This window comes from Hordeum vulgare, chromosome 7H (genome assembly GCF_904849725.1).
Source record: "Hordeum vulgare subsp. vulgare chromosome 7H, MorexV3_pseudomolecules_assembly, whole genome shotgun sequence".
NCBI lineage: Eukaryota > Viridiplantae > Streptophyta > Magnoliopsida > Poales > Poaceae > Hordeum > Hordeum vulgare.
The window spans coordinates 582,784,163-582,800,152 of NC_058524.1; the positions used below are offsets into that span (position 1 = coordinate 582,784,163).

Below are 15,990 nucleotides of genomic sequence, written 5' to 3' on the forward strand. Positions count from 1 at the left end.
TTTACAAGGATAATGCGTCATTAACAATTCATAATCTGATTTTAGCTGGGGTAGAGTAGATTATGAGTTTTTAAAATCTGCCCATCTAGTTTTTATAATCTACACCACAATCTGTCATGTTTGAAGACAAAATAGATTATAAAAACTGAATTATATAATCTAAGTGCTTCCAAACAAGGCCTTACTTGCAGTTATCTCTTAACTCTACCTTTACTTGATCCATATAATGCCCTCAATTTGCACATGCACGAAACATAAAATAACATGGAGAGAAACCACATGTTTTTTGGCGTCGCATTTTCCATCCGGGACCTGTCCCCAGCACTACACATACAGAACCGAGCGAACAACGAACAGACGTGCTCATGATCAGAACAGGGCGAGTTGGTTAGGTCAGTCCCCTCCCCTGTACCGTGACTTTACCTTCACACAAGTATCATACGGCCCTACGGCTCAGGTTGGTTAGGCCAGACAGGGCCCCAACAGCACTGGCACTGCGCAGCACCTTCCATCCATCCATCCATCCATGCATCCCCAGCCAGGGCGCAGTACAGTTCGTGGATACTTAATCACAGAAGGAGAAAGCGTAAAGCCTTTATCTTACTCAGGGAAAGGTACACTCGATGTCGATGATGCCCTCACAAACCCTGGAAATGAAACCCATAATGGGCTAGCTAGTGCATGATCACCAACCCTTAACCGTAGCCCCTGGCCCCATCCCCAGCATGCACGATGATCCCTCCCAGCCCATGTTGTTTTCAGCTCCCTTGATCACTGGCTCTCACCCAACCCACTACTGATCCATCCCATCATTCCAATTCCACAAACAAAATCACCAAAAGAGACCACTGGATTAAAAAAAAGATGAAGCCAATTTGAGGACACGGGGATTTTGGAGGGAAGGAGGGAGCAGCAAGATTCCAATGGAAGAAACCAAAAGGAGGGCAGCAAGGCAGGAGAGGGCTGGCTGGCTAACGAGAAGACAGATCAGAGGCGGGTGAGGACAGGTGCAGCACCAACCAGCAGCTACCGGGCCGGCCGCCCATCTACCCTAGCCACGCCGATGCGGCGCCACACGGGGCTACTCCTACTGCCTGCATGGGTACAAAACTGAGAAATTGGCACGTACCTACACCACCAACGCCTCCATTAATAGTTGAGCTCTCTCCTCGACGAGTTCCGTCCCACTCCGAGCTCCTCCTCCTCCTACTCACACCGTCATCATCATCATCGCCATCGGTTGGTTGCGAGCTCCTCAACATGCATGCTGCCGCATAGGTAGCACGGGACGGGAGTGCGTTGGCTTGTCTTGTCACCATGGTTGCCGAGATGGTAGGAGCGGCGGCGGTGGGACTGGGAGGGGGCGGCCATGGCGAGGCGCTGATGGTGCTCGAGGCTCTGGCGTCGTCTTGTCTGAGCTGCTCCGTCCCGCAGTTCCCGACCAAGTGGAATTCCCTCAAGGACAAGCTCCGGCAGCTCTGCTCCGGGCTCAGCTTGCTGCGCGGCAATGGCGGCGACGGCGAGGGGGCAGAGGAGGTGGAGGAGGAAGGGGAAGAAGGACACCACGTGTTGGTTCAGTTTCTGCACTCTGCTTCGGCCACCGTGAGGGGCATCCTGGACGTGGCCTCGCAGTGCAGCGACGGCACGTACCGGGGCGGGCGGCTGCGCCTGCGGAGCGACATGGACAGCCTCAGCGCCAAGCTGGAGGCGCACGTGCGGCAGCTCAAGGAGATGGCCTCCACCGGCGCGTCCATGTCGCCGTCGCAGGCCATCGTCGCGGTGCGGCCGGGCGCCGACGCCTGCGTCGCCGAGAAGAGGTTCTTCCTCAAGGACCTCTTCTCCCGGATCAGGATCGGCGGGCCCGTGCAGAGGGCGCAGGCGCTGGCCACCATCGCCGAGCTCATGTCGGAGGACGAGGCGTGCGTGCGGGTCGTGGCGCTCGACGTCGACGACGGCGTCGCCGTGCTCGCCGGCTTCCTCGAGTCGCGGGACCCGCGCATCCAGGAGGAGGCCGCGGGCGCCGTGGCCGTCGTCGCGGGGTCCGACTCGTACAGGGGCATGCTGGTCAAGGCCGGCGTCATCGCGCCGCTGGTGCAGGTGATGGAGAACGCGGCCGGCATGGGCGCCACGGCGTTCGCCAGGGAGCGGGCGGCGCAGGCGCTGCGGGAGCTGACGGAGAACTCGGACAACGTGTGGGCCGTGTGCGCGCACGGCGGGGTCACCACGCTGCTCCACGCCTGCGCCGACGCCGGCAGCGGCGGCCGGCTGCTCAGCTCGTCCTTCGCCGTCCTCCGGAACCTGAGCAGGGTGGAGGAGGTCAAGACGTTCATGGTGGAGCAGGGCGTGGTGACCGAGCTCGTAAAGCTCTCGCAGAAGATGGAGGAGGTCCGGAAGCTGGGCGCGGTGGAGCTGCTGCACGCCATGGCGCTCGACGACGCCGACGTGAGGGAGGAAGCCATCGGCATGGGGGTGATCCAGTCGCTCCTCCAGCTGATATACCCGGACCTCCCATACTCCTACAAGGCCCGGGAGGTGGCCCTGGCGGCCATCTGGTTCTTCTGCTTCTCCTCGGCGAGCTCCATCGACGACCTCACAAGCTCCGACGTGCTCGGCTGGCTGCTGCACTACCTCAACAACGGCGACTACGCCGTGCTGGACTGCACGCTCAAGATCCTCCGCCACCTCTCGGAGGCGTCGGAGGAGTACAGCCGGATGATGGGCAGGGCGGGGTACTTCGCCGCGCTGGCCGGCCTGCTCGGCGCCAAGTCGTTCCGGGTGCGCGAGATGGCGGCGCAGGTGCTGTCCAGCCTGCTGTCGCAGCAGGCGAACCGGGTCATCTTCATCCAGGACGGCGACAACCTGGACCGGCTGCTGCAGCTGCTCGACCCCTCCGAGGGCAAGCTGATGGCCAAGGGCCTCATCCTCTCGGCCGTCATGTCGCTGGCCGAGACCGGCGCCGGGAGGAAGAAGATCGTGTCGTCGGAGCACTTCGGGAGCCTCAAGGAGCTCGCCGACTCCGGCGACCCGGACGCCAGGAAGGCCGTCAAGAAGATTGCCAACAACAGGCTGCAGACCATGTTCAGCAAGATATGGAGCGCCTAAGTTACTATTTTCCTGACGCCCTTTCTTACCCAGACGCCTTCACTAAACACCCCTTTGATTTAGCGCTAGTAGTACATTTGATTTGCTGTCTATATAGTTTTTTTCTGCATATCCACATCCAACCACCATTGTGATTCCCTTGTGCTGTACATTGCAACTGCAGTGAAATTCAAGTTTTGTCATCAGTCTTGGTTGTGTCATGATCATCAGCAATTGGAAGTGGTAAGTCCATTACTTGTTTCAGACATGTTGTAACGCTGAACCGTCAACTCTGACAAGTCCAGTAAATTGCAGTAGTAGCAAATGTATCTCAAGACTAGCAGGAGCAAGTGGTGATTATTATTAGGAAACGGACGAACCGACTACGGTTACTCCATCGCCGCAAAACGCCATCAAAATATAAAGACAAGAACATGTTGTCCTATATCCACCTAGAGATTCCTTCTTTATCTTTCCATCTAATCCAAGTTCATCATCCCGTGATGCATCAAGATGAGCACGTGAATCACTCCAGCGATGGCTTGTCCAGGCTTCTACTAGCTGTTTGTATTTGTGCTCTGTGGCTCAAATTTATCCCTAGTAGAGCCAAAGCGATCAGTGGATCTTGGTTCACGTGTCTGCGGCAATGCTGAATTGGTCAATTTGCAGTGAGCTTGGACTCATGCTTGCTTACTTGGTCCATCTTTTGTTTGTTCTTGTTAATGAGAGAGCAACTTGTCTTACTCACTTGCAGTGAACATCCATTTTCACTTTTCTTTATTTATTATCTTCTCAGCTAATGCCTATTGCCTATGCATGAACTGCCGCCCTGGCTGGACCTACTGTAGCAGGAGTAGTACTGGAAGTCTGAAAATACAGTTTCTAGCGGAGGACATGTCTGCTGAAATAATCACCTATACATCAGCTGCTTGCAGACGAAAGAAGAACGTTTCAACAAGCTTTCCGAACAACACAAGCAGAATATCCTCCTGCAAACAATACAACACAATAAAAGAAAGAGCAGGGTGCTTCTCCTCCAAGTTTATACTTATACATGTCATGTTTAACAATGCTAATAAAGGGGATTCTTATATCAAATGACAGGGCACCCGATGAATCATGCTGTCTTCAAATATGTTTGGGCAGATGCCAACTGGTAAATTCAGTATGATCCCGTTAGTAGTCTCTACGCAGCTCTCCTGCTGCCACAGAAATATTCCAATTTTTTACAGGTCTTATTAGTTGGACACTTGTCCGACTGAATTACTGGATTTGGATCCATGCTTGCTTGGCCCATCGTTTGGTTGTTTTTGGTTAGAACACTTTGTCCGACTCATGAACCTCCATTTTCTGCAGTTCTTATTATCTTCTCAGCTATGCCTATAATGCATGAACCGCAGCACTCTAGCATTGAAACTGCAGTTTCCACCAGAACACATGTCTGCTGAAATGAATTTGTAGAAACAATATATAGATAAGAAATGCTACTCATCAGCCATATGCATACCAAAGCAGAACATTTCAAGTTCAGCAAGCTTTGGACCAGAATATCCTCGTGCATTCCCAGACTACAAGGTTTCGGTACCAATATGAAGGTCTTAACAAACGAAATGGCAGCATTATGAATGTAACAGCAGACTATGTAACACACTGCAATTAAAAAAAAACTCATTCGAATGCTGAAATTAAGCAAGCACTATGATCAATCATGATTGGATCAAAATCATACAGCTCACTACACGAGTTTCTCTTCCTAGTGACACATATCAATTTTTATATATAGGTTAACATCAGCTCTGCTTCAGGAATCTGCATTAGTTTTCAGGATGTCGTCAGCCTGCCGTGCCCGTGCATGCTACTCATACATTAGCTTACATGTATGATGTTCCCAACATGACTCATTCTGTTTTAACTATATAGATAGACAGATGATGGTGCCACTAAAATCTTCCTCTATGTTTCCCTCACAATTTCAGCATCCCGTGATACTTCAAGATGAGCACGTGGATCTACAGCAATGACTTGTCCATTTGTTTCCAGCTGTCTGTGCTTTGTGGGTTAAAATTATCACTACATCCATAGTTATCTATCTACAGATGCATGAGACAAGTGTTGAATGGTCTGGCAATACAGAATCTGCAGTGAATTTGGATACAAGCTGTTATAATGAACAGTCTGCTACCCTGTCACATCCATTTTTACTGTTGTATCACTACATCCATAGTTATCTATCTACAGATGCATGAGACAAGTGTTGAATGGATTGGCTCCTACGGGCATAGTTATCTATCTACAGATGCATGAGACAAGTGTTGAATGGTCTGGCACTACAGAATCTGCAGTGAATTTGGATACAAGCTGTTATAATGAACAGTATGCTACCCTGTCACATCCATTCTTACTGTTGTTATTTATCTCATCAGTTATATGGCTATGCATGAACCATAGTCCTCCCTCCGTTCCTAAATATAAGTCTTTTAAAAGATTTCATTAAGGGACTACATGCAGAGCAAAATGAGTGAATCTATACTCTAAAGTATGTCTATATACATCCGTATGTAGTCTTTTAGTAAAACCTTTAAAAAGACTTATATTTAGGAACGGAGGGAGTAAGTATTAGATAGTACTCCCTCCATTTCTAAATACTCCCTCCGTCCCAAAATAAATGTCTCAACTTTGTACTAGCTCTATACAAATTTATACTAAGCTTGAGACAGTTATTTTGAAACGGTGGGAGTATAAGTCTTTCTAGAAATTTCACTAATAGCCTACATACGGATGCATATAGACATACTTTAGAGTGTAGATTCATTCATTTTGCTTCGTACGTAGACTCCTAATGAAATCTCTTAAAAGACTTATATTTAGGAACGGAGGGAGTAGTACTGAAACCTAGTACACATGTATGCAGAAACGAAATTGCTCAAATAGTGGCTAAATGAAAGAAGAAATGCTACTCATCAGCTATGGAAGGAAGACATTTCAGCAAGCTTTCGAGCAGAATATTATCCTCTTGCATTTCCAACAAAAAGGTTTCAGAACCACACCAGGGCACTACTTACATAAACAGAGCACACTGACAGACGAGTAAAACTAAAGACAAAAGAGCACCCGTATAAATAAATGGTCTGGCACTACTGAATTCACATCGAATTTGGATTCAAGCTTAATGGTCTCGCACTACCGAATTCACTGTGAATTTGGACTCAAGCTTAGTCAGTCCAGCATAAATCATGCTACCCAATCACCTCCGTTTGTACTGTTGTTATTCTGTATCTTAATCAGCTATGCCTATGCAGGAACTGAAAACCAGAACACATGTCTGCAGAAATGAAATTGCTGAACAATGGCTAAATCAAAGAAGAAATGCTACTCATCAGCTATTTGCATACGACAGGGAAACATTTCAATTTCAGCAAGCTTTGGAGCAGAATATTATCCTCTTGCATTACCAAGTACCAACCAAAAGGTTTCTGAACCACACCATGACACTACTTACACAGAACAGAGCACACTGACCGACAGGTAAAACTAAAAACAATAGCACCCGGATAAAGGTCTTCTTCACACTCTAAGCAGGTCCTTAACGAATGAAATGGCAAACAAAGCATGAGATACGAATGTAACAGTAGACTGACTATATAACACGCTGCAAAAAGCCTCACCCAAATGCTCAAGTTAAGCAAGCACTCCCCGGCCAATCATCAATGGATCAAAATCATGCTGCTGCCTCATCGCTCAAGGCTTCTGCTGCTGCCGCCTCATCGCTCAAGGCTTCTGCTGCTGCTGCTGCTGCTGCTGCCTCATCGCTCAAGGCCCCTGCTGCTGCTGCCTCATCGCTCAAGGCCCCTGCTGCTGCTGCCTCCTCCGGTGCCTCGGCTTCAAGGACCCGCGCCTGGTAGGAGGAAATGGCGCTGCCATCGCCGGCTGCGGCCGCGGCAAAGAAGGATCGCTTCCCGACCAGATCGGCGGCGCGCTTCGCGCATCCTGAGTCGCGGGGAGTCTCGTTGGGACGCGGCATGGTCCTGATCCTCGGGAGCAGTTCAGCAACCTTGTCCAGTGATTCAGGAGACAGATCATCATCGACAGGCTCAGTGGGCACCGCTTTGATCTCCTCCTTCTGGCCTGTGCTCCCTGTTGATCCCGGGAGAGACTCCTTGCGGCGACCATCTTGTGTTGCGGCTCCCAGGGATGCGCCGGGCATGAGGCTGTAGCGGCTCGGGACGACCCTGACCTTGGAGCTCCCTGCCGGCCTCCTGCAGGTGGACGCAGTGCTGATGTGGTTCATGGCAGCTTTGGGCGTGAGCTGGTCGGCCACCACCTTGGCAGCCCCGAATGCGGCGACGCCTCCCCTTGTGCTGTTCGTGGCCCTGGCAATGGACTGCCTCCTGGCCCTGGGGCTCATGCTGGAGCTCCTCGCCTTGGCCCTGCTGGCCGCTGTTCCTTGCTTGCTGCTGTCCAGCGGCTGTCTGGCGTTGCTCGACGGCCATAGCTTGGCGGGGACCGCGGGCTGCTGCCTGGATGCCTGCCCTTCTTCGCGGATGGCGTTCAGCTTGCTGGGGAACGGCTTGGCCCGCGCCGCGGCAGCGGCCGCCGGGGCGGGCTTGGTGCCACTGATGCCGTGCTGGATCTCCAGCGGGCCGAGGCTGACGCCCCTGCGGCGCTGCACGGGGGGCTCCTTGATCGGCCTCAGGATGCGGCTGGCCGGGGCGGCCTGCTGCGGCTGCGGCTGCGGTTGCTGACGCGCCGCGGGGGCCTTGGAGGGGTTCGCGGCGGCGATGTCGAGCGGGCCGAGGCTGAGCCCCCTGCCGCCCCGCGACGTCGGGAGCTGCTGCTTGGCGGCGGGCCTGGGCTTCTGCGCGGCGGGCGGGGGCTGCTGCTGCTGCTTCGCCGGGAGGAGGAGCAGGTTGTTGGGGTCGGCGGCGGCGGTGGGGAGGTCGTCGAGTGGGGCGAGGTTGAGCCCCCTGGCCCGCGGCCGCGTCCCGGCGTCGGCGACCCGCTGCGGGGCGTCGTAGCCCCTGGAGACGCGGAGGTGGTGGAGGCGGGAGGAGAGGCGCAGGATCTCGGCCTCGACGCGCGCGATCTCGGCGTCGGCGTCCTCCTCCTCGCTCTTCGGGGGCGGGCGGCGGTTCTCCTTCTCGCCCCTGCGCACGGGCGTGGCGTGCGCGTGCCAGGCGGAGGAGCACGAGGAGGAGGAGTCGTCGAAGGCGGCGTTGTTCCACACGTGCACCAGCGGGATCAGCGGGTCCTCCTCCATGACCGCCGTCGCCCGAGACGCTCCCCTCGCCTCCTCCGTCTCCTGCTGCTGCTGCGGCGGCGGCGGCAGAGCCGGAGAGGGATCAGAGGCGGCCGAGCGAGCGATTAGCGGATCGAAGGAGATCGGGGAGGGTACCTGGACGGACGGATCGATTGACGGAGGCGAGCAGACTCCTGCGCGATCAGGGGCGCGATTTGATGGGCGGATCGGAGGATTATGTGGGGGATTTGGTTCCTCGTCTCGTGGTTTGAAATGGGGAACGGATGCGGCGCGTGCGCGGAGGGGGGAAGAGGAGGCGAGGGTTTAAGAGGGAGGCAGGCTATGCCAGCCCGAGTCGACCGTTGGGAGCGGAAGACGTTGCGTTGTGGGCGACGGTCCACCAAACTACGCTCCCTCCCTCCTTTTCAGCCCCCACGTCATTCGCCTCGCCCCCACATCCACATGATGCTTTTCGCCTACACAAAGAGTACTTTTCAAAGATGGGAAATGTATGTTATGCGTTCCGACTAGAATCTACTCCATACAAGGCACCGAAAAACAAATAACAGTGAGCACAGGCGAGCAGCACTGTTCATGTTCACAAATCTACACGTGTATTTTCGTAAAAAAATCATGGTAACGTGTGTCTCAATAATATAAAAAGATCAACGTGCCAGCCACGTAGACATCGGCCGGACAAAATTGAGGAACACATCGGAACACTGGCCTTTGCATAAAACCATTAACCAAGAAAGAAAATTCCAATCAGGACCGAACAATCCCCTCAGCTTGCGAGGAGCGTCTCTCACATGTCTCCACCAATGGAAAAAAAAGTGATACATCACCTCTTCAGGCGATCTCACCGCAGCTCCATCATCTCTTTTCGAACCTCCAAAATAATTTACCATGGGTGAGATTGTCGTTCAAAGAATCTTGCTGGGAAGCACCCAGACACGTCATCGAGCTTAAGATCGAGTACCCTTGCTGATGTCGGAGGAGAAAATCATACATGTCAGCCGCCAACAATAAATCCAGCACACAAGCCACCAAGGCAGATCACTATCTACACCCACTATTGGACTCTTCCAACCTCCGCATTGGCGTTGAAGCAAACGTCGTCGCAACGGCGAAGCCCGGGGACACAGGTTTATCATAGAGATGTCGTCGCCACCATGCCATCCATGTTTGAACAAAAATGAAGAATCCCATGAGCTTGACAACAACACCCGTCACTTGCTTGAGGTACCCACACAATAGTCACCAAATGAAAAGAATGATAGATCACCTAAACACCCGAACTCGACGTGGCTCCATCGCTGCAAAGTGAAAGAACATGAATGTCACCTAGAGGGGGGGTGAATAGGCGCTTTAAAATAATTACACTTTATGCTTGAACAAATGCGGAATAAAACATTATTTAATTTGTCAAGCGCAAAACCTAAGACAACTAGGCTCACATATGTGCACCAACAACTTATGCTAAACAAGATAAATAACTAAGTGATAGCAACATATATAACATGAAACGATATGGCTATCACAAAATAAAATGCATAAGTAAAGGGCGGTAAGAGATAACCGAGGCACGCGGAGACGACGATGTATTCCGAAGTTCACTCTGTCTCGTTCCAATGACCGGCTAACAGCGGACATATCTGGTAAGACAGAGTGCATGTGGCATGGAATGGATGAAAAATGAAATCCATTCAAACATGTCAAGCGATTAGCTCGGTAAACTACCAACAAAAATTGAAATCCATTAAAGCATGGAGCATTGCGGTTTGTGGCCATGGTCGCAAGAGGACCAAATAGCCAGCACCGTCAACTGCCAACGAGAGGCGACTTTGTAGGCGAAGTTCCTACTTTCTTGCCGGCGTGGCCGACGACTCCCTTTTCCTCCACTAGTCGCTCTCGCAATAGCGGGAGGAGGGGGAGCCCGGTTACTTCCGTTTGGTCTGTAGATAGTTTTGTTGGGGAACGTCGCATGGGAAACAAAAAATTTCCTACGCGCACGAAGACCTATCATGGTGATGTCCATCTACGAGAGGGGATGAGTGATCTACGTACCCTCGTAGATCGTACAGCAGAAGCGTTAGAGAACGCGGTTGATGTAGTGGAACGTCCTCACGTCCCTCGATCCGCCCCGCGAACAATCCCGCGATCAGTCCCACGATCTAGTACCGAACGGACGGCACCTCCGCGTTCAGCACACGTACAGCTCGACGATGATCTCGGCCTTCTTGATCCAGCAAGAGAGACGGAGAGGTAGAAGAGTTCTCCGGCAGCGTGACGGCGCTCCGGAGGTTGGTGATGATCTTGTCTCAGCAGGGCTCCGCCCGAGCTCCGCAGAAACGCGATCTAGAGGAAAAACTATGGAGGTATGTGGTCGGGCAGCCGTGAGAAAGTCGTCTCAAATCAGCCCTAAAACCTCCGTATATATAGGTGGGAGGGAGGGGAGGAGGCAGCCTCAAAACCTAAAGGTTTGGCCGAAATTGGAGGTGGAGGAGTCCTACTCCAATCCTACTTGGAGTAGGATTCCACCTTCCCACTTGGAAACTCTTTCCACCTTGTGTTTTTTCCTTCTCAAACCTTATGGGCCTTAGTGGGAACTTATTCCAGCCCACTAGGGGCTGGTTTATCTCTTCCCATAGCCCATGAGACCCCTTGGGGCGTGACACCCCTCCCGATGGTCCCCGGCACCCCTCCCGGCACTCCCGGTACACTACCGATGAGCCCGAAACTTTTCCGGTAATGCACGAAAACCTTCCGGTAACCAAATGAGGTCATCCTATATATCAATCTTCGTTTCCGGACCATTCCGGAAACCCTCGTGACGTCCGTGATCTCATCCGGGACTCCTAACAACATTTGGTAACCAACCATATAACTCAAATACGCATAAAACAACGTCGAACCTTAAGTGTGCAGACCCTGCGGGTTCGAGAACTATGTAGACATGACCCGAGAGACTCCTCGGTCAATATCCAACAGCGGGACCTGGATGCCCATATTGGATCCTACATATTCTACGAAGATCTTATCGTTTGAACCTCAGTGCCAAGGATTCGTATAATCCCGTATGTCATTCCCTTTGTCCTTCGGTATGTTACTTGCCCGAGATTCGATCGTCAGTATCCGCATACCTATTTCAATCTCGTTTACCGGCAAGTCTCTTTACTCGTTCCGTAATACAAGATCCCGCAACTTACACTAAGTTACATTGCTTGCAAGGCTTGTGTGTGATGTTGTATTACCGAGTGGGCCCCGAGATACCTCTCCGTCACACGAAGTGACAAATCCCAGTCTTGATCCATACTAACTCAACTAACACCTTCGGAGATACCTGTAGAGCATCTTTATAGTCACCCAGTTACGTTGCGACGTTTGATACACACAAAGCATTCCTCCGGTGTCAGTGAGTTATATGATCTCATGGTCATAGGAATAAATACTTGACATGCAGAAAACAGTAGCAACAAAATGACACGATCAACATGCTACGTCTATTAGTTTGGGTCTAGTCCATCACATGATTCTCCTAATGATGTGATCCCGTTATCAAGTGACAACACTTGCCTATGGCCAGGAAACCTTGACCATCTTTGATCAACGAGCTAGTCAACTAGAGGCTTACTAGGGACAGTGTTTTGTCTATGTATCCACACAAGTATTGTGTTTCCAATCAATACAATTATAGCATGGATAATAAACGATTATCATGAACTAAGAAATATAATAATAACTAATTTATTATTGCCTCTAGGGCATATTTCCAACAGTCTCCCACTTGCACTAGAGTCAATAATCTAGTTCACATCACCATGTGATTCCAACAAATCCAACACCCATATAGTTATGGGGTCTGATCATGTCTTGCTTGTGAGAGAGGTTTTAGTCAACGGTTCTGAAACTTTCAGATCCGTGCGTTCTTTACAAATCTTTATGTCATCTTATAGATGCTGCTACTACGTGTTATTCGGAAATGCTCCAAATATCCACTCTACTATATGAATCCGTTTCACTACTCATAGTTATTCAGATTAGTGTCAAAGCTTGCATCGACGTAACCCTTTACGACGAACTCTTTAACCACCTCCATAATCGAGAAAAATTCCTTAGTCCATTTGTTACTAAGGATAAATTTTGACCGCTGCTAGTGATTCAATCATGGATCACTCTCTGTACCCTCAACAGACTTTGAGTCAAGGCACACATCAGGTGCGGCACACAGCATGGCATACTTTAGATTCTACGGCTAAGGCATAGAAGACGACCTTCGTCTATTCTCTTTATTCTGCCGTGGTCGGGTTTTGAGTCTTACTCAAATTCACACCTCACAACGCAACCAAGAACTCCTTCTTTGCTGGTCTATTTTGAACTCTTTCAAAAAACTTGTCAAGGCATGCATCTTGTTGAAACTTCTATTAAGCGCTTTCGATCTATCTCCATAGATCTTTGATGCTCAACGTTCAAGTAGCGTAATCCAGGTACTCCTTTGAAAACTTCTTTCAAACAACCTTGTATGCTTTACAGAAATTCTACATTACTTCTGATCCACAATATGTCAACCACATATACCTATCAGAAATTCTATAGTGCTCCCACTCACTTCTTTGGAAATACAAGTTTCTCATAAACCTTGTACACACTCAAAATCTTTGATCATCTCATCAAAGTGCTTATTCCAACTCCGAGATGCTTGCACCAGTCCATGAAGGATCACTGGAGCTTGCATACTTGCTAGTATCTTTAGGATCGACAAAACCTTCTGGCTGTATCACATACAATGTTTGCTCAAGGAAACCGTCGAGGAAACAACGTTTTGAATCCTACGTGCAATATTTCATAAATAATGCAGCAACTACTAACACAATTCTAACAGACCTTTAGCATCGCTACGAGTGAGAAAGACTCATCATAGTCAACTGTTTGATCTTGTCGAAAACATCTTTGCGACAAGTCGAGCTTTTCTTAATAGTGACTTATCACCATCATCGTCTGTCTTCTTTTAAAGATCCATTTTACCCAATAGTCCCATGACCATCAAGTAGTTCTACCAAAGTCTACACTTTGTTTTCACACATGGTTCCTCTCTCGGATTTCATGGCTTCCAGCCATTTGTCGGAATCTGGGCCCACCATCGCTTTCTCCATAACTCGTAGGTTCACTGTTGCTCAACAACATGACCTCCAAGACAGGGTTACCGTACTACTCTGCAGCAGTACGCGACCTTGTCGACCTACGAGGTTTGTGGTAACTTGATTCGAAGCTCAATGATCACCATCATCAGCTTCCACTTCAATTAGTGTAGGCGCCACAGGAACAACTTCCTATGCCCTCCTACACACTGGTTGAAGTGATGGTTTTAATAACCTCATCAAGTTCTACTACCCTCCCACTCAATTCTTTCGAGAGAAACCTTTTCTCGAGAAAGGATCCGTTTCTAGAAGCAAACACTTTGCTTTTGGATCTAAGATAGGAGATGTACCCAACTGTTTTGGATATCCTATGAAGATGCATTTATCCGCTTTGGGTTCGAGCTTATCAGACTGAAACTTTTTCACATAAGTTTCGAAGCCCCAAACTTTCAAGAAACGACAGTTTAGATTTCTCTAAACCTCAGTCTATACTGTGTCATCTCAACGGAAATACGCGGTGCCCTATTTAAAGTGAATGTGGTTGTCTCTAATGCATAACCCATAAACGATAGTGGTAATTCGATAAGAGACATCACAGCATGCACCATACTAAATAGTGCGTGGCTATGACGTTCAGACACATCATCACACCATGATGTTCCAGGTGGCACGAACTGTGAAACAATTTCCACATTGTCTTAACTGTGTACCAAAAACTCGCAACTCAGATATTCATTTCTATGATCATATCGTAGACAGTTTATCCTCTTGTTACGACGAACTTCACTCTGAAACAGAATTGAACTTTTCAATATTTCAGACTTGTGATTCATTAAGTAAATACTCCTGTATCTACTCAAGTCGTCAGTGAAGTAAGAACATAATGATATCCACTGCGTGCCTCAGCACTCACTAGACTGCATACATCAAAATGTATCACTTCCAACAAGTTACTATCTTGTTTCATCTCAATGAAAACAAGGCCTTGCTCATGTGGTATGATTTGCATGTCACTAGTGATTCGAAATCAGGTGAGTAAAGATCCATCAGCATGGAGCCTCTTCATGCAATTTATATACTAACATGACTCAAGCGGCAGTGCCACAAGTAAGTGGTACTATCATCATTTAACTCGTATCTTTTGGCACCAATGTGTAACACTACAATCGAGATTCAATAAACCATTGAAGGTGATTATTCAAGCAAAATAGAGTAACCATTATTCTCTTTGAATGAATGATCGTATTGCAATAAACACGATCCAATCATGTTCATGCTTAACGCAAGCACCAAATAACAATTATTTAGGTTCAACACCAATCCCGATGGTAGAGGGGGCGTGTGACGTTTGATCATATCAACCTTGGAAACACTTCCAACACGTATCGTCACCTCGCCTTTAGCTAGTCTCCGCTTATGCCGTAGCTTTCATTTAGCGTTACTAATCACTTAGCAACCGAACCGGTATCCAATACCCTCGTGCTACTAGGAGTACTAGTAAAGTACACATCAACATTATGTATATCAAATATACTTCTCTCGACTTTTGCCAGCCTTCTTATCTCCCAAGTATCTAGAGTTGCTCCGCCTCAGTGACTGTTCCCCTTATTACAGAAGCACTTAGTCTCGGGTTTGGGTTCAATCTTGGGTCTCTTCATTAGCGCAGCAACTGTTTTGCCGTTTCACGAAGTATCCCTTCTAGCCCTCCCCTTTCTTGAAACTTAGTGGTTTTTCAAACCATCAACTATTGATGCTCCTTCTTGATTTCTACTTTCGCAGTGTCAAACGTCGTGAATCGCTCAAGGATCATTGTATCTATCCTTGATATGTTATAGTTCATCACGAAGCTCTCAAAGCTTGGTGGCAGTGATTTTGGAGAACCATCACTATCCCATCTGGAAGATTAGCTCCCACTCGATTCGAGTGATTGTCGTACTGAGATAATCTGAGCACACGCTCAACGATTGAGCTTTTCTCCTTTACTTTGTGGTCAAAGAATCTTGTTGGAGGTCTCGTACCTCTTAACAAGGGCACAAGCATGAAATCACAATTTCATCTCTTTAGAACATCACTTATGTTCCGTGACGTTTTAAAACGTTTTCGGTGCCTTGCTTCTAAGCCATTAAGTACTTTGCACTGAACTATCGTGTAGTCATCAGAAACGTGTATGTCGGATGTTCACAGCATCCACAGACGACACTCGAGGTGCAGCACACCGAGTGGTGCATTAAGGACATAAGCCTTCTGCGCAGCAACGAGGACAATCCTCGGTTTTACAGACTCAGTCTGCAAAGGTTGCTACTATCAATTTTCAACTAAATTTTCTCTAGGAACATAAAAAAACAGTAGAGCTATAGCGCAAGCTACATCGTAATTCGCAAAGACCATTAGACTATGTTCATGACAATTAGTTCAATTAATCATATTACTTAAGAACTCCCACTCAAAAAGTACATCTCTCTAGTCATTTGAGTGGTACATGATCCAAATCCACTATCTCAAGTCCGATCATCACGTGAGTCGAGAATAGTTTCA

General features: G+C 49.0%; 2 protein-coding genes across 3 annotated transcripts; one reads left to right on the forward strand and one right to left on the reverse strand.

Moving 5' to 3' along the window:
- The first annotated feature begins 283 nt into the window (after nt 1-283).
- LOC123412605 lies at nt 284-3,287 on the forward strand. Its single transcript, XM_045105558.1, has one exon. It carries the CDS (start codon nt 1,318-1,320, stop codon nt 3,100-3,102), a length of 1,785 nt encoding a protein of 594 aa, XP_044961493.1. The 5' UTR covers nt 284-1,317; the 3' UTR covers nt 3,103-3,287.
- Nucleotides 3,288-6,502: 3,215 nt separating this feature from the next.
- Nucleotides 6,503-8,658, reverse strand: LOC123411055 (Holliday junction resolvase MOC1, chloroplastic). 2 transcript variants are annotated; one of them, XM_045103975.1, is made up of 2 exons: nt 8,474-8,658; nt 6,503-8,386 (listed from the first exon to the last, which is right to left on the reverse strand). In XM_045103975.1, exon 2 carries the CDS (start codon nt 8,336-8,338, stop codon nt 6,800-6,802), a length of 1,539 nt encoding a protein of 512 aa, XP_044959910.1. In that variant the 5' UTR covers nt 8,339-8,386; nt 8,474-8,658; the 3' UTR covers nt 6,503-6,799. The 2 variants fall into 2 exon arrangements, with proteins under 2 accessions (XP_044959910.1, XP_044959911.1); XM_045103976.1 differs by having other exon boundaries at nt 6,503-8,389.
- Nucleotides 8,659-15,990: the final 7,332 nt, after the last annotated feature.

Excerpts from the sequence above, each read along its gene's own strand:
- LOC123411055 (XM_045103975.1), bottom strand. The coding sequence starts at position 8,338 with ATGGAGGAGGACCCGCTGATCCCGCTGGTGCACGTGTGGAACAACGCC.
- LOC123412605 (XM_045105558.1), top strand. The coding sequence starts at position 1,318 with ATGGTTGCCGAGATGGTAGGAGCGGCGGCGGTGGGACTGGGAGGGGGC.